At 41.4% G+C, this 25,760-nt stretch overlaps 3 protein-coding genes across 3 annotated transcripts; 2 read left to right on the top strand and 1 right to left on the bottom strand.

Annotated features, from left to right (window-relative positions):
* Positions 1-2,908: 2,908 nt before the first annotated feature.
* LOC102705584 (ribosome biogenesis regulatory protein homolog) lies at positions 2,909-5,518 on the top strand. Its single transcript, XM_040529410.1, has 8 exons — positions 2,909-3,072; positions 3,160-3,310; positions 3,821-3,872; positions 3,991-4,119; positions 4,464-4,581; positions 4,742-4,928; positions 5,022-5,135; positions 5,249-5,518. Exons 1-8 carry the CDS (start codon positions 2,957-2,959, stop codon positions 5,372-5,374), a joined length of 993 nt encoding a protein of 330 aa, XP_040385344.1. The 5' UTR covers positions 2,909-2,956; the 3' UTR covers positions 5,375-5,518.
* A 9,412-nt stretch (positions 5,519-14,930) lies between these two features.
* On the bottom strand, positions 14,931-16,848 carry LOC102705304 (putative disease resistance protein At3g14460). The gene is made up of 3 exons (XM_040529375.1): positions 16,655-16,848; positions 15,016-16,540; positions 14,931-14,948 (listed from the first exon to the last, which is right to left on the bottom strand). Exons 1-3 carry the CDS (start codon positions 16,846-16,848, stop codon positions 14,931-14,933), a joined length of 1,737 nt encoding a protein of 578 aa, XP_040385309.1.
* Positions 16,849-20,903: 4,055 nt separating this feature from the next.
* LOC102705029 (putative disease resistance protein At3g14460) lies at positions 20,904-25,024 on the top strand. The gene is made up of 3 exons (XM_040529374.1): positions 20,904-21,097; positions 21,212-23,046; positions 24,855-25,024. Exons 1-3 carry the CDS (start codon positions 20,904-20,906, stop codon positions 25,022-25,024), a joined length of 2,199 nt encoding a protein of 732 aa, XP_040385308.1.
* The last annotated feature ends 736 nt before the right edge of the window (positions 25,025-25,760 follow it).

The raw sequence follows: 25,760 nt of genomic DNA, 5'->3' as shown, positions 1-25,760 counted from the left end.
CTAAAATTAAAGTACTCGAAATAATTGGTTGGTACCATTAAAGAGACAATTATAACTTATATCAAACTAGATAGATTGACAAGAAAAACATAGGTTTCCATCAGAATATTATACCGAATCAAGAAAGTCTTAATATAATTAATGAGATTACACATCAATTAACCAGAGAGATCTATAAGAATAATTTGAATTAAAACTGATCTAATAATTAGTAGTTGTACAAGATCGATCAAAATATTATACTGAAACAAAGTCTTGATCTCGCTGATACAACTACCATATATCGAGAACTTACCCGTGTGTTGGGGGTCAAACTGAATCGATGCAGCCTAGCTAAGAACTCGGTTTGATGGAAACTACAAACTAAGATAGCGATGCGCTGAAATTGTACTGAGATTGATTTTGAATTTACAAGACCCAGGGTAGACATATTTATCCCCTTGGGCAAAACGAGTTCGATTCTAATTACAAACAACCAGTCGGAAATCTATGTCCATGAGAAAAAAGAATTAACAAATCTAAGGAAACTACACTAGAGTCCGATTTAAAAACCATCAAACTTCTGTATCAATACTTCCCCGCATATGTATCGGCTTCCAAACCTATGCTCCAACACTTAGGAAACTATTGGTACCATTTACGAAATCCCTATGAACGCATCGGTATCAGGTCCTACCAATTCACCAATAATACTAAGTTATTTTCCAAGATTTTCTCCTGAAATTGGAGGGAACTTAAACTGCGAACTAATAAGTGCCCACAACATTTGAGTTGAGGGATGCATGATGCACAGTGTTTCTGTTCTGGACAGGGCCCATTTGTCACTGAAAGCTGCTTTGAATATCCCAGCTTCATGATATTTCATGATGATGGCAATGGAATCCTTGTAATATATTCTTGTGACTTGCATCATGTGAAATTATTGATCTCCTCAATATCTGCCTGTATCAAGTAAAGAAAAGTTCTGGCTGCGATAACTGAATAAGCATAGGAATTCCATGATGCATAACGTTGTCTGTTTGTGCACATGCAAATGTATTTTGTCGTAGCTTAGATTTTACTCCGTTTTGGATATGCGATCGACATTGTCTACATTAATGATGAAATGTCTGCATTTTGTTTGTCAGTTCCAGGAGTAATCGGCTGCCTACAAGCATTGGGGGGTTTTAATTTTTTTTTGCCACAATCATTTAATCCCTCTCACAGCACTGGTGAGAGGAGAGTGACAAATTTATTGCCACTGGCAAATGGTTAATTTTTGCCAAGCATTAGAGGCTATAAAGGTTGCAACTGCTATTGGTGAACCTCTCTGTGGAAGAATGCTACTCTTTGATGCACTGGCCTCACATACAAGGATCGTAAGTCAATTCATTATGTTCATCAATTTAAATTGTTAAACAACCATCACCGGTGCCCCTCTTGTTTCAATCTCCAACACTACATAAATGTACAAATGCAATGAAACACAGATACGGCACACCCACCCAGGTCTGCTGCTGCTGCGCTGCCCAGCCGGCGGTGGTCGAGGGAGCGGCTGTCGCGAGCGTCAGGGGATCGTCGCCGGCCACCTGAGCGCTTGCGGCCGGCCTGGGGCTGGCGCCGGCGGGTGGAGTCGGGCGCGGGATTTGGCGGCGTGGGGCCTCGCCAGCCGGGGAGGGAGCCGCCGGCCATGCCCGGCGCCTCCTCCTGTAGAACAGAACGAGAGAGATACACAGGCAGACAGTCAACACGCGAGAAGAGAAGAGAGATGCAGACAAAACGTGTAATTTACCCGTGGGTAGACAATTATTCTTACTGAGCAAAGAAATCCGAAAAGACCATTTGAGAGGTAAGGCGTCCGATACAAGATCATTTTAACGTAACCCATGGTTTGAAGGCTATTTGAGCGAAGTCACTCGGTTTCGCGGCAGCGGCCTAAATAGCAAATTCCTCAATTAGCATATATCGAGAACTTACCCATGTGTTGGAAGTCGAACTAAATCGATACGGCCTAGCTGAGAATTTGGTCTGACAGATAGCGATGCACCGAAATTTTATTGAGATTGATTTTGAATTTAGCATATCACCTTGGGCAAAATGAGTTTGATTCCGATCACAGACAACCGGTCAGAAATCTATGTCCACAGGGAAAAAAGAATTAACAAAATCTAAGACAACTACACTAGAGTCCGATTTAAAAACCATTATCAATACTTTCTCACATATGTGTCGGTTTTCAAACCTGTGCTCCAACACTTAGAAACTACCGGTGCCATTTACCGAATCCCTACGAATGCATTGCCTTCCGGTCCTACCGTAACTGTTCAATCGTCAAAACGGGTATCAGAATTTCTCCGTCAACACATGCGAGTGGAGAAAATCTAACAAATGTCATTGACATACACTTAATTCTAAGAAATGCCATCGACGAATACGAGTTCTAAAAAATACCATCGTACAAACGAATTTGTCTAAGAAATTTCATCGCCGTTAGGGTTCCGTCCAAATATTTCGTTAAGTGCTATAATATGAACAATGTATTTAACAGTAGAAACGTAAGGAACCTTAACAGCGATGATATTTCTCAGATAAGTTTGTTTGTTAGATGATATTTCTTAGAACTCGTATTCGTCAATAGTACTTTTTAGACTTAAATATTTTTCAATGACATTTTTTAAATTTTCTCCATAATAAAATATGCAAGCAATAAGGCCAGGCCATTTCTGAGTCCATCATTCCTCTCTAGGCAAGTAAGAGAAAGGCAACGGCCTTTGTTTGCCGAAAGCCCACGAGCAAGGCCAGCTTCTCTGGGCCGTCATTATCGGCCCATTTTTCCTAAAACGCGGCCCATCTGGTAGACAGCAGCTCAGCCCAGCCCACCTTACTAAACCCAGTAGCCGCCGCAGGAAGCCCTAGCTCCGCACCACCACCACGCCTCGTCTCTCTCCCCCTCCGCGCCGGCGCAACCGCAGGAGCCATGGCGGAAGCAGCAGCAGCAGCCGCCCCCGCCGCAACCAACTACGAGGTGGACCTCGGCAACCTCATGGCCTACGACCCGTCGCACCACCTCGCCGCCTCCGCCTCCTCCTCCAGGTGAGGGAGCCATCCGCACTCCTTGCCTTTTGCGTGCCGTGTTGACTGGTTCCCCCGTGACGAGGCCTCGGGTGGGTTTTCGCGCAGGGAGGAGCTGAGGGCGGAGTGCCTGCGGAAGGGGACGGAGCTGGCGCAGGCCGTGGCCGACGCCCTCTTCGCGCTGCCGGCCACCGAGGGCCGCGACGGCCCCATGGCCCGCCTCCCGCCGCCCGCCACCCGCCTCCCCCGCGAGAAGCATGTAAGAGCCCCTCCTTGCATTTTGCTGCTCTCCCAAGTATCATTTGCTGCTGATCTACTAATAATCATGTAGTAGAGCCGTAAACTTACCTTTGCTCGTCTGGGTGAAGTTCATACTTCGATGTTGGCTCATTTGCTTAGCTTTGCGTGTGTGGATGATATTATTTGTACGCCGATTAACCTTGTAGGGCTGACTTACTGTTACTGTAGCTTTGGCATCAATATTCTTACAAATTTTGTTATGATATTGGATGCGTGACTCAATTTTGGAGTTATGTCAAACATGCAAGTGTCAAATTTTAACATGTAACTCTAGCTGCCATTGTTTTTGTTCGAGTTTATGTGTTTTTGTTGGAGTTAGCTTATGTAGTTTTTTTACAGAAACTAATCCATAAAGTAGAAACAAGCTTTCAGTTTTTTATGTTGGTGTGTGCGTGTACAGTCGTCTACTGACTGAAGATCACAATTGTTGAGGTGTTTCACTTCTTTAACCTATTTTTCTTGTCCCCAGCTGCCAAAGCCAAAGCCCCCTACTAAGTGGGAGCAGTTTGCGAAGATGAAAGGTGAACTTTTTTTTTTAACAAAATATTTTGTTCTTGTTTGCCTTCTACTAAATGAATGGGTTTTCATTGAAGTCCACATGCTCTCACTTTCTGACGGATATATGAATGCCACTTATAGGGATTACAAAGCACAAGAAGAACAAACGTGAATGGGATGAGCAAACTCAATCCTGGAAGCGCACTTATGGCTACGACCGTGTTAATGATGACAAAGATATTCCGATCATCGAAGCCAAGGCGACAGATGGTCAGTAGTTTCTCTTTCTTTGACTGTTACTAATTACCTTGTTCTGCAACAAGGATATTATTAACTTTTCCTTTACCCAATAGCCCATTGCAGTTATCAGTGCTACACTGTAATTGCTTGGATGAGTTATTCACTTCTGCCTATGCTCACCCACTTTTTTCCCTTTAAAGCTAGCTTATGTACACTTTTTTGTTGACCAATGACCATTTTTAAATATTGAACGTGTACTGTCAGCTCATCTTAGACAAGTAATTCCTTTTGACTCCTTGTTTCAAATGACACTAATTCTGAAATACATGTCTCCCAATATCCTGGTTCACCAATCTAATACCCCTTTGTTACAGAACCTGGTGTTGATCCTTTCGCTCAGAGAAGGGAAGAGAAGAAGCAGCGTGTTGAAAAACAAGAAAAGAACAGACTGGAGAACTTGAAAAAAGCAGCCAAAGCTGGTGCTTTGCCTAGGTTGTTATCCTTTCCCAGTAGACATCCTATATGCATCTTACGCATTCCTTTTCTGTATCGGTAGATCAAGAAACCTTGTGTAAATTTGCACTGTAAAGTATGAATGTGTACAACAGCTGAAGTTTCTCATATGATATATCTGTTTTTTCTTAATCTGCAGCCATATACAACTTGCTGCAACAGCGTTGCCCATCACGGGAACTAAAGCAGACATACCCAAAAAATCTAGAAAGAAAGATCTTGAGGATGTTGCTGGCATGGCTTCATCTGCAACAGCTAGTGGTGGGAAGTTCGATGAGAAATTGCCTGGCGAGAAAGCTCCGAAAAACCCTGGCAAACATAGAAAGGTTTTTAGTCGGAAGTTTTCTGCCTTTCCTGCTATTGTATATACACCTTAATGGATATACAAGTGCATTAGCTGACTTGATTCTTTTCTGCAGTTCCTCCCTGTTGTTGAAGGAAAAGGAATGGGCATCCAAGAGAAACAGCAAAATGACAAAATCCTGAATGCTCTACTGGCCAAAAGTTCTGAGGATCAGATGGATGTTGGCAGGGTAAGCTCCAGGATTAAATTCTCGCAGTACATATAATATAATCTGCCATCTTGATATTTGCCATTTGTTGATGGGGGTGAACTAACAGTATCTATCTAAATTCTTTAAAACAGGCAATTACGATGTACAAGGTGAAGAAGGAAAAACAAAGAAGAAAAGATAAGGGAATGCCGTCTTCATCGAATAAGCTGAAACCCCAGAAGAAACCACTCAAGAAATCTTCGAAGAAAAAGGCTTAGGTGAATTTCATTCTTCGTCCTTGCTGTAGGAGGTGAGCATAGTTTTTGGGAATTAAGGAGCATTGGCAAATTTTGCTGTCTTTTGTCCAATTTGAACACGTTGGGGAAATGTTGTTATTGCAATTTTTGGTTAAGATACAAGAACCTGAATGCTATTATAACATAGTTGTCCTGAACATGCAATACATATACATTATAATTTAAACCTAAAGCGAAGATCAATTGCATGTACCGCTTTCTATCTTGAGCTTGAAGCAGGAGCGGAGCCATGGAGGGTTGAGCAAAGGCCTCGCCCTCCCACAAGCACCGCAACTCTTTATCCTGCTCTTGTAGAAAGTGTGATCGTTTAAGCCTCCCTGTTTATTTCTTGTCATTTACATAAGACAAATTGCACTGTATTGGCCAGATTGTCATGTCAAAGTTGGACAATCCGAGTCCTGTCTTTCTCTGTTTTGACCGGACAATCAAACAGTTGCTGGACTGTCCGACTCCTACATAGCATATCCGTAATGGTACTGGGATGTCCAGCTTGTTCTTATTACACTGCAAGTTTTTATAATTTCAGAAAAATGACCATTCGCACCTCTCAAGGCTGTCTTACAGGTTTCAATGGGCACCGACACTGTCGGAGTCGGGAGTTTTGTGAAGTTTAAGCAAACGTGACTAAAACATGCCCATATTCTCATATATTGTCATCAAATTTGATACCTACAAACTTGTCCTAAAAATCTGACCTATGCACGTGAATAAAGTGTTGAGAAACTTTAGATTGAGAATAGTTTGTTTCAAAATAAAACTTTATTGAAACGAGTAAGATAATCACCCAAGACCTTCCTAGATTTTATCTTAAATTTCATATAATCCTTTTTAAAAACATCTTTGAGTTCTTTGATATTAGAATTTTCTCGATGAAAAATAGTTAGGCTATCGAAATCAAATTTATAGTTACGAGATGAAAAACATGATCAAAATTTGAAAGTAAAATATTGTGAGCTTTGCAGCTATTTTCAAAGTCAGTTTTTTGAGGGACATATTAATCTGATCAAGAATTTCAGAATTTCATAAGGATTTGCAACTTTTAACCAAATATCATGATACTTAGTCATAATATAAGCTTTCATGTTTTTGCACAAATATAAAAAATCAATACCATCGAACACATGTGGCTTAGTCAAAAATTTATTTGCCATTACAAGTCAAGATCAAATAAAATAAAAAAGAGATGCAGACGAGGCGTTGATATGACTCGTAGGATTGAAACCAATTTAAAAGATTTACTTCAAAATTAAAAGGTGAATGACAAGTATATCACAAATCCATCAATTTGCGGAATTAAAAGATTTACGTCAAAATTGACCCACCCGTCTAACTGTCGTTGATCAACCTTGTCTATCCGTCGACTATACTCTGGTTAGACCTGTTAGACCATCGCTAGGGATAAAAACAGATCGGATACGGACGAAAACTAGCTCTGCCATATTCATTTTCATATTTTTTCTGGAATCAGAATCAGAAACTCTGGATCCAAAAACGGAATCGAATATTGTCGAATACAGATACGGAGCGGATACGAAACGGAACGAATACGGTAACGAATAATTACCAAAGTTAAAAAAAAATCCTCAAACTGAGCTTTTAAAATCAACAAAGAGATATAGCTCGTTATTTATCCACTATAAGTTGCTGCACTCATACGATCATACCACTGGCAGAGAAGGGGATCCACTCGGCTGGCAACGGTCGACGGCCGTAGGGGCGAGTCGGCGACGACGACAGGGGCGGGTCAGTGATGGGCGGCGGTGGCAGGCAGGGGCAGGGGTGGCGAGGACATCGATGGCAGGTGGGGTCCTAGGGACGGGTGTTGACATTGAAAATGACGATCAATGGTCACACACGTAGGTGTAGGAGTCAATCTTAAACAGCTCTAGCGTAGGACCTAAATCTTAGAATGCGCGAGCGTGCCACTCAGTTTGATCCTACAACTGACAAGATAAACAATAAAACAAGCCGATCGGCTATTGAGCCGATAGGTGAATAAATATCCAACCGATCGGATGTTGATGTTGCAACAACAGTTAGTCGATAGGACAAACGATCGGCTGTAAAAAGCTTGGATCGGCCAGAAACTTAATAGAAATAGACTTGGACTAAATATTAGACCAACGTGATCCGCTAAGTTACTTATTAATCCTAATCGATCGGACGAGCCCCTATAACCAGATCGAACTAGACGTACAGAGATTGGACTTAACCAAGACAGTATGCAGTTGAGTATGATATGGTTGTAGGAAACACAAAGATCGATAAGGCTAATAAATAAACCGACAAATTACTTGGAATAAACAATGAATCATTTATTGCGATCGGCTAAAACCAATTTGCATGTAATTCTCACAAGCCGATGCAACATAAATAACTGTCGATCTAATTAAATCAAGTCGATTGGTATAAAAATAATGCAATAAGGCAATCGGCTACTCTATTGATGTAAATATAATGAACATGTAGATTGGCAAAGATCATCGGCTATAAACGACTAACAAATGACCAAGATCTATAAAATATATAGTCCAGATTGCTAAGAATAATCATAGAAGATCGGATTCAACCGAGATAGTTCAAGATTAAACCTAGTAATGTCAGGATAGATACTAAGCAGATCTAGATTGCTATCAAGCAAATGAGTCGATAACTGGTAACTTATTGGCTGATACTCCGATAAAACAATGAGTAAAATACATCGATCTGATATAAACCATCTGACAAACGTAATCTACTGGATTGGACCTAACCGAGACAGTACTAGATTGAATATGTCAAACAGCAAATATCAAACCCACGTAGATCGCCCAAAGTGGTTGACCAGATCAAGTCAAGATACAGAAGTAACTCAAGTTGAAACTGATACAATAACTAGCAATCGCACAACTAGATTAGAAGATCGGACCGAACCGAGACAGTCCTAATTTAGCAGATGCAATTCCCGTGGCTCGGCGGTACGTAGGACTTAACCCTCCGCCGGAGAACGAAGCGATGCAGCCCCGCATCAGGTGCCAAGTTTCGCCGGAGTTAAAAACCTCGGACAAGGGGGTGGCGATGCGCCGAAATTTAGTTGATCTGATTGTAGTTGAAAAACAATGACCTCGGGCATACATATTTATACCCTCGGGTGGAGGCTAATCCGTGTTGGACACAACATACGACTCCTAACAAATAAAAAGAAATAACAAACTCCTATGTAGATTCTCTCTAACACACAAGTCCCGATCGGACTCTAACAACCTTAGAGATAAAGAAAGAAAATCTAAATTAACTCTAATTAACAGATAGAATTAAATTACACGGACTCTGATTATTCCCGAATCTATCCGTGACATTCTAGGCCCAATCGGACTCTATTTCTTATTCGATCCAGACTCCATCGGCTGAATCCGAGTCGTATTCCGCCTGGTCTTCTATCCGATTGCCCTGTTTCCTGTTTGATTCGGTCTTTAATCACACTTTAATCTCTAGCAGCAATTGTCCAAATTCTGGTGTTAACTACGGGCAACGGCGATAGCCGGCAGGAGCAGGGGCGGTGACGCGACGTGCCCTCTGCCCTTCTTGGCTCTTGGTCTCTCGCCCTCTACCTCTCGTGACTCGGTCTCAGTCTTGCCCTCTCGCTCTCGGCCGTAGTCCGTGTACAGGGTACACCGTACAACGTTGTTAACACCAAAATTTGGTAAATTTCCTTATTAGATTTGGATAAGAAAAAGTGCAATCGCCGATAAAAATTTTATCCGGAAGAGTTCGAATTCAACGGGAAATCATGAAGACCAAGGCTTGGCGGCGTAATTTTATCTAGTAGTTAGAGTTAGTTAGAATTTTATCTCTAAGAGATTAGAGTCCGATTGGGACTTGTTTATTTTCTTTTATCTATTAGAAACCGTATCATGTTAGAGATAAAGTTTGTTATTTCTTTTTATCTATTAGGAGTCGTGTTCGACATGGACTAGCATCCACCCGAGGGTATAAATATGTATGCCCGAGGTCATTGTAAACTATCTACACATCAATTATATCAATTACCTTCGGCGCATCGCCACTCTCTTCATCGAGGTTTCAACTCCGGCGGAACTTGGCACCTAACGTGGGGCTGCATCGTCTCGATCTCCGATGGAAGGGTAAGTCCTACGTTCCGCTGGGCCACGGTAATCATTCAACTAGATTAGAACTGTCTCGGTTCGGTCTGACATTCTAATCTAGTTGCGCGATTACTAGTTATCGTATCAGTTTCAACTTAGATCACTTTCGTGTTTTGAGTTGATCTGGTCGACCACTTTGGACGAACTATGTTGGTTTGATATTCACTATTTGACATATTCAATCTAGTACTATCTCGGTTAGGTCCGATCTAGTAGATTGCGTTTGTCAGATGGTTTATATCAGATTGATGTATTTTACTTATTGTTTTATCGGAGTACCAGCCAATAAGTTACCAGTCATCGGCTCATTGGCTTGATAGCAATCTTAATTTGTTTATTATCTATCCCGACATTGCTAGGTTTAATTTTGAACTGTCTCGGTTGGGTCCCATCTTCTATGATTATTCTTAGCAATCTGGGCTATGTATTTTATATATCTTGATTGTTTGTCCGCCGTTTATAGCCAATGATCTTTGCCCATTTACATGCTTATCATATTTACATTAATAGAGTAGCCGATTGCTTTACTGTATTATTTCTATACCAATCGGCTTGATTTAGTTAGATCAGCAGTTATTATGTTGCATCAGCTGATGAGAATTACATGCAAATTGGTTTTAGCCGGTCGCAACACATGATTCGTCGGTTTATTTATTAGCCTTATCGATCTTCATGTTTTCTATAATCATATTATGCTCGACTGCATACTGTCTTGGTTAAGTCCAATCTCTGTATGTCTAGTTCGATCTGGTTATAGGGGCTCGTCCGATCGACTAAGACTAATAAGTAACATGACGGGTTACGTTGGTCTAATATTTAATTTACCTCTATTTTTATCGAGTTTCTAGCCGATCTGAGCTTTTTACAGCCGATCGTTCATCCTATCGGCTAACCATTCCAGCATAAATGTCTGATCAGCTGGATATCTATTTACCTAGCTATCGGCTTGATAGCCGATCGACTTGTTTTACTGTCTATCTTGTCAGTTGCAGGATCAAACTGACTAGCACGCCCACGCACCTTCTAAGAATTTAGGTCCTGCACTGGAGTTGTCTAAGATTGACTCCCAGACCTTCGCGTGTGACACGTCAGATCACATTTTTGACGTCAACAAGCGTACAACACACACGTAATGGGCTATTGGGCTTCTAGGGTTAACTGGTGGCTATTGGGCTTTAATGAATTTTGGTCTGTGGGATGACATATGTGCTGTGGATATCCGACAAAAAGTCTCGGATAGTTTCTGACCGTTTCTGCTATCCGCTGGATAAAAGCGCTACTGTATCCGATAAAAAATTTCTGAATTCGAATCCGAACCCGAAAAATCCAAAAAAACCCGAACCGAAGCTATCCGAATTCAAAAATAGTTGCGGAACTCGGAAACTATCCGTACCACTTTCATCCCTACTCGTGCTCTAGTCTGACCTCACACTTGACGCGGTTAGATCGTCAAGATGCGGTAAAAATACCGATTGATGAAACTCAACAGATGTAGATTGAAACTCTCAACTTTTTTTTATCAAATAGTGTTTACAAAGTGCAACAATAACACTTCTCTCAAAACTTTCAATTTAAATCAAAATCTAGACTAAAACAATAATTTTCTCTCATCTAAGTCTCATCGAAAAGAACGATGGGGCATACCCCTCGGTCTCTATTTATACCCTCAACGTGACACGAATTAGTAATCCCAATCTCATGAGAAATCTTTCCTTAACGAATTAGGAATCCTAATATTTTTTATTTTCTTATCTCCATCAATCTCATCGAGTTCAGACTCCTTTCCAAATTTGACTCCTCTTTCCGTACGCGCACACAATCCCTATTGTATATGATATGGAAACTTCATCATCGCGTACATTATCTTCTAGCCTTTAGTATCCCACGTGATCTCATGATTCCTAGACGTTGAATACTCCCTAGTCAACTCTGATCCATCACCATTAATACTCTTCCCAAGGCCTCGAACGACACTTACGTATGCAACAATAAAGAAACTACATATCGAGAACGAGTCCGAAAACCGAAAGCGTCAGCTCATCAAAAAACATTTATTAAAATCACAAACTTCCAATGGTTCATCGTCAAAACTTATAGATCAACTCCTTGATCTTACACATCATCCTGTCAAGTTCCGAACCATGGATGCCATAATCAACCACACATGCCAATTCGCAAGTGTACAATTAATCATCAATTGATGCAATGTCATGGTTGTGGCCTCTCGGCTATGGAAAACAATGTCATGTCGATCCTGCACTTACGGTCGGCTGGCTATGAAAAGCATTAGTGGAAATGTAACCCATACTCTCTAGTTTTAAGATTTCATTCTTAGAGCTAAATACAGAATTAAGAAAGAAGTTGAAAAATGATTGGAGCAATATTGTTATTAGTTGAGAAAGAAATGTAGGTAACAATATTAAATAGATTATGCTTTTGATTGGTTAAAAATGATGAGTTGTATGAAGAAATAGTTTTATTTGGAATAAAGGGTGAGCACTAAAAGTAACTTAATTATGAGATAGTGAGACTACATTTATTTTGTTTTTGCTTGACGATCGAGGGAATCATTCAAGATATTCTTTAATCCAATCAAAGAGTAAATATAGCTGCTTGTTCTATTTGGTTGTTTTGTGAATTATATTGGAGAAGTCTACCGGAGATCGTAGAAAGCACACCAATCATATGATAGTGAAGTAAGTAGGATATGATAATCATAGGTTCAGTAATCCATCATTCATTGTCCATCGGCGTTAAAACTAATGCGCTATGCTATTCCATGTTAGAAAATTCAAGATGTGGTTCGAGTGGAAGAAAATGAAGACACCATTATATGGAATGGAACAAAATAGTTCGCAGGATCAGCCTACGCCTCAGAACTAAATGGCTCAATCGGTGGCATCTTCAAATTAAGTCGTGGGATCATCTAAGTGGCTTGCGATCTACTCCTTCCGTTTCATAACGTAAGATGTTTAACTTCTTTGCTTGTAATGTTTGACCATTTGTCTTATTCAAAAAATTATGGAAATATCATTTATTTTGCATGTGACTTACTTTATTATCAAAAGAATTTTAAGCACGACTTGTTTTTTTTTATATTTATACTAAATTTTTAAATAAGACGAATGGTCAAAACGTTGTAACCAAAAAAGTCAAATATTTTTTATTATGAAACGGAGGCAGTAGAACAAAATTGTGGACAATGGACTGCTAGCTTGGAAGAGCGAGGATGGCCAAATCCGAGAATATGACCACTATGCTGCTCATGTCAAGAGACAATCATACAACACTTCACTATGTATAGACTCTCAAGGAGAATTTGGAGTGGGATGGAAACATGGATGTATTACGATATGCTAATCAACCTTATGGATTACTGTGAAATAATGGAAGAATTAATGGTGGACTATGATAGCTAGTACACCGGGGATACCGAAGAAACCTCACACCATGATCTTGCTGATATCATGGGAGATATGGAAAGAGCGCAATGCGGGGGTCTTCTAGAGTATCACAACTACACTGCCAGTGATATTAGACTAGATGAAAGAGGAAACACAAGTTTGGTGCCTAGCGGAAGCTAATGAACTGAATTCCTAAGCTTAGGAGAATAGAGCTTAGAAAAACAAAGGCCTTTAGGCACCCCTTTGTAAATTTTCTGTCTTTTATCAATGAATTAGACAATCATCTTGCTTTCTTTATAGGGCTTCTTTGGATCATAGGAATTTTACAGGAATTTCAGAGAAAACAGTTCAATTCCTCCAAAATTCCTGTAAAATTCCTCCAAACCGAAGAGTGCCTAAAGTAAAAGTGAAGTCATTGAGCACTTAGCAGCTCCTGGGATACAATTTTGTAATCTTATTGGTACCATGTTTTTGATTAAAAGTTTGTGAATCCGAAATGGAACAGTGTGCTCTAAATAACCATAAATGCTTCTTTCTCTAATATTATTGTGAGGCTCAAGGTCCCACGAATGAACTAAACGAATCTAGAGTAGCGTAAAAAATCTTACTACATTTGTTTTATATTATAAGATTTTCTAACCTTACTTAGATTTATTTATTGATTAATACATATACTATGTATATGCATCTAGATTTTATTAGTATTCATATGAGTTTAGGTAACACTAAAAAGTCTTATATTTTGAAATGTAGGGAGCACCTATTTTACAGAATGTCTTACAGTAAAAATCCATAACGATACGCCAGAATGCAAACAAATCCAACGACGATGGTGAGGAAGGCACACAGAAGCTTGACCATCCTCATCTCCTTCGCGTGTCTCGCTTGGTTCGCCAACAAATCCTGCAACTCCTTGGAGCGTTTCTCATTGTCCATCAACAAACCATCGATAATACCTGCGATAATTAAAAATTTTCACGGTAGTATTAGAGAGGATGCAGGCACGGACAATGATGTGTATACTACGTAGTAGCAGTCTAGCATAAGATGTTATCTACACAATACAACGGGTCTATTAGGAGTGAACCATCTCTGATGCTGAGTCCAGGATGTTCAGTGTGCTAGTAAAATTCAATCCTAGTTAATTAATTGAGATTTGCTCCGGTCCAACAAAAAATACCTCGGGGTACCGGTACCTCGAGATACCAAATCGTTTTTCATCATTGTATCTAGTTGAGTAGGATGTGCATGATTAGATCCAACGATCAGAAATGACTTGTTACCTCGATGTATTTTTTGTTGGACTGAAATAAATCTCTAATTAATTGGACTGGCTCATCCAAAAAGCCAACTAGCTACTAGCTTAAATTTAGACATGTTGTACAAGACAAGTAGACATCATGCTTCGCCTTGCATCTGAACCGTTTTATCCATATCACTATTTGTTCCGGGTCTACTAATCATAATTATCAAGTGAACACCAATTAGCAGTTATATGAGTATTGACCTTGACAAACAAAAATACTCTCAATGGAACACCTACTTTCGTTAACTATATATGCTTTGCACAAAATTTATGATGGATATATATTCGATGAGACAAAACATAAGAGCAGAGAACCAAAATAAAATGTTTAAGCTATTAGCTTCAATTCGTCGCTATTGATATATATAGACGCCAAAACATAATAGCAGAGTACCAAAATAAAATGTACAAGAAGAGAGTACGTTGACAGAAGTACAAAACCAAGGAGTAATGTTCACCTCTAGATTTGGAAGAGCACGCAATATTTGTGTCCAACTTGGAAGCCTTGTACGACACATACCACCTTCTTCTTATGTGCATTTCAGGTGCATATCCATGGATTTGCTGGATATGGCTGATCTTGTCCCATTCAGAGGAAGAGGGCCCCATTGATATGTCACTAAGTAGTGGTAAAGTACAGTCCAGCACCAAACTCCTTGGCTTTACATCTTGTAGGTATCCTGGGAGTGTTTTCATGATGTAGTCCGTCAGAAAGAGGGTTTGCAGTGCAGGTATGCCCTCCAATACCGTTAGTTTTGGGCAGTAAACAATGTTAAGAATTTGGAGTTTTGGAAGACTTGTGATGCTCTCCATGCTGGGGTTGTCTTGCACATCAAGATCGACAACTGAAGACAAATTCTGTATAGACTTGAGGTTCTGGACCTTGTGAAATTTCAGAAATTTCAAAGCCCTTGCATGTGAGGCAAGGCCAAGAGGAAGTTCTCGCAATTTGCATCTTTCTAGTACAAGCTTCTCCAAGAGAGGCATGGCCTGCGTTGTGTCCTCCCACACCCACTCCTCCCATTCCAGCATTCCTGTAAACTCTAGGAACTCCAGTTTGGGAAACGGAACAGCTGCTTGAGAATGGTTGTGGTAACCATTGTGTTGCTCAATGCGCTTGATGGCTGGGGCACTTTTGATCGTTAGGATCTTCAAACAGGGGAAGTGAAACAGGCCATCAGGGAGTCTGGTGCAGCATGCCAGGCCTTCCAACCACACATTCATCAATTTATCAAACTTCACCGATGCTTTCGATGCCATCCACCTTGGGAGCCGTTGACCAGAATATCCTCTGATGAAAAGTTCTTCCAATGAGTGTGGAGGGCACAGCTCATCAAAAACCTCCTCAATCCGTCTCTGCTCATCCATAGAAATGTCTCCTTCCTCTCTCAGCAATCCGTCACTGCAAGTTAAATCCAATATGGTTAGGTGCTTCTTGGTACCAAGCTTGGCCTTTGCAGCTAAAGAGCCAGAAGATACATTCAACAAACCAACCAGTCCGAGCATCCTGAGATCAGAAAGAGGTCCCAGCTCCTGCAAACTACACCACTCTTCTTTTGATGAAGTGCTACACATCTGAGCTGGAAACGAGAATACTGTCCTCAAATTTGTAAGCTCACTAAAGCCCCTAGGTATACTGTTTATGCTTGTTCTGAAAAGGTTAACACATCTTAGCCGCTCTAGTTTTATAATGCTACCAGGAAGTTCTTCTATTTCTTCACAGTTTGAGATCCCAATGTACTCCAAGAATTTCATCTTGCCAATGTCATCTGGTAGCCTACTTATCTGAGTGTAATCAAATATCAGGAACCTCAAGTTCTTCAACTGGCACAGAGAATCAATGGAAATAATATGCTGCACTTTTGTTACCTGTAGTACCCTTAGGCTTGAGAATGTGCTGCATAAATCACTCAGATTCAAATTGCCATTATCCCTTCCGTATAAATGCAATGTTCTCACTGAGTCTTGTTTTTGGAAATTACGGCAATTTGATATATTCTGTACGCACAACCAACGGTATCTCTTTGAATCAAGATCGGTGTCTTTAAGTCGTCCCACATGAGAGGCCAGAGCTTCATCACTAGCCACATGCTGACAAAATGAGCGAACCACGTCATGCATGATCCAGTCAGTGCTCAGCCCCTTCTGTATAAGATTCCTCATCATTAACTCGTTGTAATACTCCTTTCCAAGCTCTTCTCGTTCATTTGAATTACCATTGACAAAACCTTCACTAATCCACAGCTGAATTATCGAATTTCTACTAGGGCAACTATGTGTAGGGAAGAGTGAGAAATACAGAAGGCATTGTTTCAAACAAGGGGCTAGGTCATCATAGCTTAAATATATTGCATGATTTATCTCATCGGGCATTCCTTCCACTGACCATGAAGGACTTGTTAGTACTTTTCCCCACTCAATTTCATTTATTTCTTTGTGGATCAAAATCCCTGCAATCGCTTTAATAGCTACCGGTAAACCACCACACCTTTCTAAAATTCCAAAGCCAGTACTCTTTAGATTCTCAATCACATATTCATCTTTGCCAGCTGAGACAACCTGCAAGCAGTTGAAGCCCATGATGTTAATAGATTGTTGGTACTGTTGCTTACCACTGTTTTATTGAACTGTTTTAGTCTGAAAAATGTTCAAAGCATACTGTCTCTTTATTGAACTAAGCTAGAAGGTAACCAAACCAAGAGTGCTCGGCTATTATTAAATTTAGCATTTCTATTGTATTTTGGTTTATGTTTAACTACAACAACCATCTAGTTGTATTTTATACTTCTTTTGTGTAAAAAAAGTGAGGCCTTCTGAGGGTACATTTTTTTGCCACACACAAGGAGACATTTACTAGGTTATGGCCGTCCAACTATCAAATTTGGACCTATGGTGTAAAACCTTTTGTACCCGAAGTTTACCATAGGGTAAATTCCCTGTATACCCCTGAAAACTCTCACGATCCCTTCTATACCCCTGAAACTTACCCGATCCCTTCTATACCCTTGAAATTTAGTAACTGTTGTGTTTATAAATATCACTCGGGGGAAAAGCACTATGGTGGAAACCACCCAGATCAAGTTACTGGAGCTTTCGGAGGACATATAGGGTTATAAGTATTATTAGAATATATGTTTAGTGGTTCTCATCCATGCATAGCATCAGGGCTACACATATTAAGTACATCTATTTGATGTACCTAAAAATTTTTCATGTTTGGATAAGCTCCTATGAGACTCTACATTTAGTTGTACCTATCTAAGAGCATCACCAATGTATATGGACTACTTGGTCCATATAAATGAGATCCGCATAGGTGGTCTTTTGCTATTTCAATTTGCACAATATATAAAGATAGCAATGGACATAAGGTAGGACCCATAAATCACATCCAATAATCCTAGCTCTCTCACAAGAAAGAAGAGAGCGGAAAGATAATATATTTTAATCTATATGGGTGGTCCTAATAGTTAAAGGTAGCCCATCCTATTTCACTCACTAATACCCCATTCCACAATGATAAAGTAGTCTTATAGTGTTATAAGAACCACTTTTGATACACATTGTGTATACACTAAGTATAGAGTTATGGGCTACACGTAATAGGTGCATCTATCTGATACATCCATGATTTTTTTGTGGAGCCCTCCACAGCCTCTCAGTATGATAGCATGATGGAAGAAAGTACTTGAGAAACATTTGTGAAGCAATGTGAATTCCCTAGGACAGATCAAAGGACTTATGAGGTAGATTGGCGTGGCTACGGAGGATTAATTGGCTACTGTCGGTAATACTGATTAGGGGTATCAACACCACCCGCCTATTCATGTACAGTATGCGTGTACACAGATAGAGTTAATAGCATGTACAGTTTGGCTTGGGTAAAGGTCTTGCCTCGTCCTACGGCCAGTCTAGTATGTAAGATCATTGTCATGATTAATATTTTGATTAATATTTTGTGATGAATAATTGGCATACAAATTGATTTACTAATAGAAATTGGTCTAGAAATATTTAAGGTGTTGGTGTAAGTGTGTTTGACTAGTGTGGGTCAGGTTGTGATATTTGTGCCTAAAAACAGTTGGTCTGTCTCTACGTGTGCATGTGATTTGAGATCAACTTTGGTCAATGGTGAGGACTAAGGACTATGAGTAGGTTTACGGAGGAACCGAGGTCTGGATGGTTGGGATATAATGTGACATGGTTGAACTAGAGTTAGAATCCTTGGAGATCAACATCGGTCGATGGTGGGATCAGAACTAGGGTTATATCAGAAATCATATATTTTCAGAGTGTTGAAAAGATATAACATGACCAAATGCTCTACATCACTTACTCCAATAATGAAACGGAATAAATTTGGTTCATTCCAACATAGTAGAAACGAATTAGAAGAAAAAGAAGCTTAATGTACGCTCAAGTTTGTACGCTATCAAACTTGGCATTTGTAACCGAATGCTTGGCAGGTATCTGTCTATACCAGGCGTGGATCACTAGAAGACAGTGAAGAAAGTATTGCGTGATTCGCATGGAACTAAGCATTACATGCTCACATACAAAAAATTTGATAAGCTTAAAATTCTACGCTATTCAAATGTTGACTTCGCAGGGTGTTTATATACTAAGAAATCAACTTCTAGGTATATATTCACTCTTGCGGGGGTTATTTCATCGAAAAGTACTAAACAAACACTCGATGCATCTTTTACAATGTAGGTAGAATTTGTGCCATGTTATCATGCAATGGTGCAGGCGGTATGGCTTAAAAAATTTTTTAGTACACGCGGGCCTAAGGGGAGGGAGAGAGAGGAAGGGGAGGGCAGCGGCTGGCAAGTGGGTCCCGCAGGGAGGAGAGAGGGGGAGGGGCAACCGGCGGCTGTAGGGTGGGACCCGTCGGTCGGGAGAGAGAGGGGTGAGGGGATGTGGCCGGTGGGTGGGACCCGTCGGTCAGAGAGAGAGAGCAGGGGAGCGGGGGAAGGACGCTCGGCCGACGGCGGCGACCGATGGGCGGCGACAGCGGCGACGCACGGCGACGGCACAACGACGCGGCGACGACGAGCGCGACGTACCGCGGCGGCGTGGCGAGCGACGACGCGCGACGACGGGAGGCAGCAACGGTGCCGGCGGCGACGACACGGCGACCACGTGGCGGTGGGGATGGCGGCCGGCCGGCGCGGCGGCGGCGACCGGTGACGCACATGCGCGGCGACGGCAACCGGCAACGCACACGCGCGGCGACGGCGCACGGGCCAGCGGTGGCGACCGAAGAGAAGGATGATGAGGGAGAGGGGAGTGGGGTCGCTCACCGGCGGAGGCGAAAGCGGCGGAGGGTCGGCGACGTCGAGGCGGCGGGGGTGACGCGGATGGACAGCGATGAACGACGTCCGACGGCGGGATCGGATGTGGCAGCGAAGGGGTCGGACGTGGCGGCAAAGGGGACAGAGGGGCGGCGAAGGGCGCTGAGGTGCCCACCGGCGGCGGTGAAGGCCGGCGGAGGGTTGGCGACGTCGAGGTGGAGACGACGACGCGACTGGACGGCGACGACGGGTGACGGAGGGCGAGATCGCACGTCCGCGGCGAGACGACGGGGCGCGGCGGCTCGGTGGCGGAGGAGAAAAAAGATGAGCAGCGGCGCGAGGCGGCGGGGATTTTATGGGGAAGGAGCACCGACTAGGACGGAGGCGGTGGTTAGAGGTCGTACCGGCCACGGCGTGGAAAAGGCGGCGGCGGGTTCAGCCATGACGCGGCGGTGCGGCGACTCGAGGCGGAGGCGGACTCGGGCGCGGCCGGCGCGACGGGGGTGCGGTCGCTGACAGGCGGGCCCCGCCTGTCAGTGGCGCAAGGGAGGAGGGAGGTGGCGGTAGACTTGGTGCGCGGGTGCGGGTGGAGTTGGGTCGAGCGGCGGTGAAGGAGATGGGCCGAGGCGGCTGGCGGCCCAGGCGGGGCACGCGCGCATGGGAGAAGGGCGGCTCGGCTGGGCTGGCCTGGGAAGGAGGGGAGGAAAAGAAAGAAAGGAAAAGAAAGAAAAAGAAGGGAGGCAAATTGGACTTCGGCCCAATTTGGGAAGGAGGGAAAAAGAAAGAAAAAGAGAAGAAAAGGAAAGACCCACTTTTGCCGAGTTTTAAATTAATTTGGCTAAATTTTATACCTCTTCAATTTGAGTTGAAATCTAGTTAATCAATTTGCGAACCTCGATTTTAATTAAATTAATTTCTTTTAGAGGGATTTTTCCTGAGTTAATTAAGTCAATTATTATTTATGAATTTCTTTTAGGAATTAAGGCTTAGGATAAAACTCCGGGTGTAACATTGTTGTAGTTAAACATAAGAGATTAGCTCTGATCTAACGAAAAGTATCTTGAGGTACCGGTACCTCATGATATTAAATTATTTCCCACCATTTGATCAAGCTGAGCAGTATGGATATTGTTAGATCCAACGATCAGAAATAATTTGGTACTGGGATATAATAGTACCTTAAGGTACTTTTTGTTGTACTAGAGCAAATCTCTAAACATAAACCAAAAACACAGAAATGTTAATTAAATACAATAATAGCTACGCACTCTTGGTTTGGCAAATGCGAAAAGTTACAAAACAGTAGATAAGCAACGATACTAACGATCTATTAACATCATGGGCTTCAACTGCTTGCAGGTTGTGTCAGCTGACAAAGATGAGCTTGTGATTGAGAATCTAAAGAGCATTGGCTTTGGAATTTTAGAAAGATGTGGTGGTTTGCCGGTAGCTATTAAAGCAATTGCAGGGATTTTGATCCACAAAGAAATAAATGAAATTGAGTGGGGAAAAGTACTAACAAGTCCTTCATGGTCGGTGGATGGATTGCCCGATGATATAAACCATGCAATATATTTAAGCTATGATGACCTAGCCCCTTGTTTGAAACAATGCCTTCTATATTTCTCACTGTTCCCTACACATAGTTGCCCTAGTAGAAATTCGATAATTCAGCTGTGGATTAGTGAAGGTTTTGTCAATGGTAATTCAAATGAACGAGAAGAGCTTGGAAAGGAGTATTACAACGAGTTAATGATGAGGAATCTTATACAGAAGGGGCTGAGCACTGACTGGATCATGCATGACGTGGTTCGCTCATTTTGTCAGCATGTGGCTAGTGATGAAGCTCTGGCCTCTCATGTGGGACGACTTAAAGACACCGATCTTGATTCAAAGAGATACCGTTGGTTGTGCGTACAGAATATATCAAATTGCCGTAATTTCCAAAAACAAGACTCAGTGAGAACATTGCATTTATACGGAAGGGATAATGGCAATTTGAATCTGAGTGATTTATGCAGCACATTCTCAAGCCTAAGGGTACTACAGGTAACAAAAGTGCAGCATATTATTTCCATTGATTCTCTGTGCCAGTTGAAGAACTTGAGGTTCCTGATATTTGATTACACTCAGATAAGTAGGCTACCAGATGACATTGGCAAGATGAAATTCTTGGAGTACATTGGGATCTCAAACTGTGAAGAAATAGAAGAACTTCCTGGTAGCATTATAAAACTAGAGCGGCTAAGATGTGTTAACCTTTTCAGAACAAGCATAAACAGTATACCTAGGGGCTTTAGTGAGCTTACAAATTTGAGGACAGTATTCTCGTTTCCAGCTCAGATGTGTAGCACTTCATCAAAAGAAGAGTGGTGTAGTTTGCAGGAGCTGGGACCTCTTTCTGATCTTTGGAGTCTCTCCCTGGTTGGTTTGGAGAATGTATCTTGTGGCTCTTTTGCTGCAAAGGCCAAGCTTGGTACCAAGAAGCATCTAACCTTATTGAATTTAAATTGCAAAGACAATCAGCTGGGAGATGATGGATTGTTGAGAGAGGAAGGAGACATTTCTATGGATGAGCAGAGACGGATTGAGGAGGTTTTTGATGAGCTGTGCCCTCCACACTCGTTGGAAGTACTTACCATCAGAGGATATTCTGGTCAACGGCTCCCAAGGTGGATGGCATGGAAAGCAGCTGCGAAGTTTGATAAATTGAGGAGTGTGTGGTTGGAAGGCCTGGCTTACTGCACCAAACTCCCTGATGGCCTGCTTCACTTCCCCTGTTTGAAGTTCCTAACGATCAATAGTGCCCCAACCATCAAGAGCATTGAGCAACACCATGGTAATTACCACAACCATTCTCAAGCAGCTGTTCCGTTTCCCAAACTGGAGTTCCTAGAGTTTACAGGAATGCTGGAATGGGAGGAGTGGGTGTGGGAGGACACAATGCAGGCCATGCCTCTCTTGGAGAAGCTTGTACTAAGCAGATGCAAATTGCGAGAACTTCCTCTTGGCCTTGCCTCACATGCAAAGTCTTTGAAATTTCTCAAACTTTACAAGGTCCAGAACCTCAAGTCTTTAAAGAATTTGTCATCAGTTGTCGATCTAGATGTCCAAGACAACCCCAGCATGGAGGGCATCACAAGTATGCCAAAACTCCGAATTCTTAACATTGTTTACTGCCCAAAACTAACGGTATTGGAGGGCATCCCTGCACTGCAAACCCTCTTTCTAACGGACTACAGCATGAAAACACTCCCAGGATACCTGCAAGATGTAAAGCCAAGGAGTTTGGTGCTGGACTGTACTTTACCACTACTTAGTGACATATCAATGGGGCCCTCTTCCTCTGAATGGGACAAGATCAGCCATATCCAGCAAATCCATGGATATGCACCTGAAATGCACATAAGAAGAAGGTGGTATGTGTCGTACAAGGCCTCCAAGTTGGAGACTAATATTGCGTGCTCTTCCAAATCTAGAGGTAAACATTACTCTTTGGTTTGTACTTCTGTCAACGCACTCTCTTCCTATAAATTTTATTTTGGTACTCTGCTATTATGTTTTGGTGTCTATATATATCCATAGCGACGAATTAAAGCTAATACCTTAAACAATTTATTTTGGTTCTATGCTCTTATGTTTTGTCTCATCTAATATGTATCCATCATAAATTTTGTGCAAAACATATATAGTTTCCGAAAGTAGGTGTTCTATTGAGAGTATTTTTGTTTGGGCAAAATTTGTTACAGGGCATAAAAAAACGCGTAATTAACCAGTGGACACTGTAAGATCATGAATTTGCTGCAAGGCACCACAAAAATATAATAACTAGCTATAGGGCACTCTGGTCAATTTTTTATTATTTTTGGAGTAAAAAATTTTAAAAATAACGAGATTGCCCTCAGTGGCCAACCCGTTATACTGACTAGGTTCGGTTGAACCAGACCCAATCGGTCTCGGCGCCGCACCACGCCCGAACTCTAGCCTATAGGGCAAGTGAGCAGGCGGCGACGACGGCGACCCAGCTGCGGCGAGGGCGCTTAACGGGTTGGCTACTGAAGGCAATCTCGTCATTTTTAAATTTTTTGACTCCAAAAATAATAATAAAATGGCCGGAGTGCCCTATAGCTAATTACCATATTTTTGTGGTGTCTTGCAACAAATTCGTGATCTTACGGTGTCCGCTGGCTAATTACATGTTTTTTTATGGCTTGTAGCAAATTTTGCCTTTTGTTTGTCGTCGTCCATACTCATATAATTGCTAATTGGTGTCCACTTGATAATTATGATTGGTAGACTAAATTTTAGCGTAGTAAATTGATGTCCACCGGAACAAATAGAGATATGGATAATTACGATTAGCTTGATGATTTCATCTACTTCTCTTGTACAACGTCTCTAAATTTAAGCTAATAGCTAGTTGGCTTTTTGGGCCAACTAGCTTTTTGGATAAGCCAGTCCAATTAATTAACTACGATTGAATTTTGAGATGTTTTAGGGTGCTCCATCTTACCTCTAGAGAGGTAAGAGAACTATGACAAATCCTAGCCATTCAATTTTGATAGATTATTTTTTCAAAAAACATTTTCTTTCCTGCCATAAATACATTAACCAACAAAGGAAAGTACCAATGTACATTGTTCTTGTAATCAATATACAAAAAAATATTATGAAGATATATATATATATATATATATATATATATATATATATAAAGTAAGTCATATGTTGTCGATATGTAAATGGAGATTGAACACATTTTAAAAATATTTTAAATATTTTAACCGAAGACAAACAATATAAAAGTTCATCACATATCATATTAAAATGTATTCAAAATCATGAAAATGAGTTATGAAAGTCATTAGTTTAATTAACTGAATTTATTTTTTCACTATATTTTGAATTTCATAAAATTAAACAAGGAAACTTCCTTTCATTCCTCATAAGTAGGCAATAATTGGCTTTAATTGTCATTTAATGATATTAAATAATTCTTACCTCCTACGAGTTAAGATAATTATTAGCCATTGGATTAGTATTGGATTGAGGGTTCATAATAACTTGGGTGCACTGTAAAAAGATCCTTGAATTTTACTAGCACACTGGACATCCTGGACACAGCATCACAGATGGTTCACTTATAATAGACCTTTTATATTGTGTAGATAACATCTTGTGCTAGACTGCTAGTATACACATGATTGTCGTGCCTGCATCCTCTCTAATACTGCCGTGGGAATTTCTAATTATCTGGGAGTGTCCTAATTGACCTGAGTTGTATCGCAGGTATTATCGATGGTTTGTTGATGGACAAGGAGAGACAGGCCGAGGAATTCCTGACGAACCAAGCGAGACACGCCAAGGAGATGAGGATGGTCAAGCTTCTATGTGCCTTCCTCCCCATCGTCGTTGGATTTGTTTCAATTCTGGCGTATCGTTATGGATTGTTACCGTAAGACATTATGTAAAATAATTAGGATTCTTTTGTGCCACCCGAAATTTATTTAGGTCGTCACTCGTCAGTGGTCCCTTGAGCCACACAATAATATTAGGGAACTAAGTATTTGTGGTTATTTAGGGTACATTGTTGCCTTTTCCATTGAGAACCTTCCAGTCGAAAACCTGGTACCAGTAAACTTAGTGAAGAGGTGTATGACGGTGTGCTGTCCACAATCCGTTCTAGATCGCAAGCCACACAAAGAATTTTCACTTGGGCGGACCCTGCGGCATCCAAATGATAGTCTTGAAGGTATTTAGTTCAGAGACGTAGGCTGATCCTACAAACTATTGTCTCGACGTTGTTCCATTCCATGTACTGATGTCTTTCATTGTTCTTCCACTATAACCACATCTTCAAATTTTCTTCCATACGTTCACAAATCAACAAACTGGCTGCTCCTTGTGATTCTGTCTATGTTGAGATCACGTCTCCACCTTCCATCTATGATCACCTCATATCATGTGGCATGCTGTCACCTTGTTGCTATACAGACACTTGGTTCCATGGTGGCATGCCAGCACTCTCATCTAGAAACATACTATTTCTCCATTACTTTAGGTGATTGTGGTTGCTGCTGCAAAAAGTTTTCTGCTTGTTTCATCCCAATGAATCTCCATAACAGCCTATGGTTTGAGGAATCTCCAAGAGTACCACAACCACGGTAGCCTTAGTGCTTTTGTGAACAGCACTAG

Source organism: Oryza brachyantha, chromosome 12 (assembly GCF_000231095.2).
Source record: "Oryza brachyantha chromosome 12, ObraRS2, whole genome shotgun sequence".
NCBI lineage: Eukaryota > Viridiplantae > Streptophyta > Magnoliopsida > Poales > Poaceae > Oryza > Oryza brachyantha.
The sequence above is the reverse complement of the archived record's forward strand: the minus strand, read 5'-3'. Positions and strand labels throughout refer to the sequence as shown.

Excerpts from the sequence above, each read along its gene's own strand:
- LOC102705029 (XM_040529374.1), top strand. The coding sequence starts at position 20,904 with ATGGGCTTCAACTGCTTGCAGGTTGTGTCAGCTGACAAAGATGAGCTT. Across the intron at positions 21,098-21,211 it reads GTACTAACAAGTCCTTCATG|TTGCCCTAGTAGAAATTCGA; the intron begins GTCGGTGGATGG and ends CCCTACACATAG. Across the intron at positions 23,047-24,854 it reads GTGCTCTTCCAAATCTAGAG|GTATTATCGATGGTTTGTTG; the intron begins GTAAACATTACT and ends GTTGTATCGCAG.
- LOC102705584 (XM_040529410.1), top strand. The coding sequence starts at position 2,957 with ATGGCGGAAGCAGCAGCAGCAGCCGCCCCCGCCGCAACCAACTACGAG. Across the intron at positions 4,582-4,741 it reads AAAGCTGGTGCTTTGCCTAG|CCATATACAACTTGCTGCAA; the intron begins GTTGTTATCCTT and ends CTTAATCTGCAG. Across the intron at positions 5,136-5,248 it reads ATCAGATGGATGTTGGCAGG|GCAATTACGATGTACAAGGT; the intron begins GTAAGCTCCAGG and ends TCTTTAAAACAG.
- LOC102705304 (XM_040529375.1), bottom strand. The coding sequence starts at position 16,848 with ATGGGCTTCAACTGCTTGCAGGTTGTCTCAGCTGGCAAAGATGAATAT. Across the intron at positions 16,541-16,654 it reads GTACTAACAAGTCCTTCATG|TTGCCCTAGTAGAAATTCGA; the intron begins GTCAGTGGAAGG and ends CCCTACACATAG.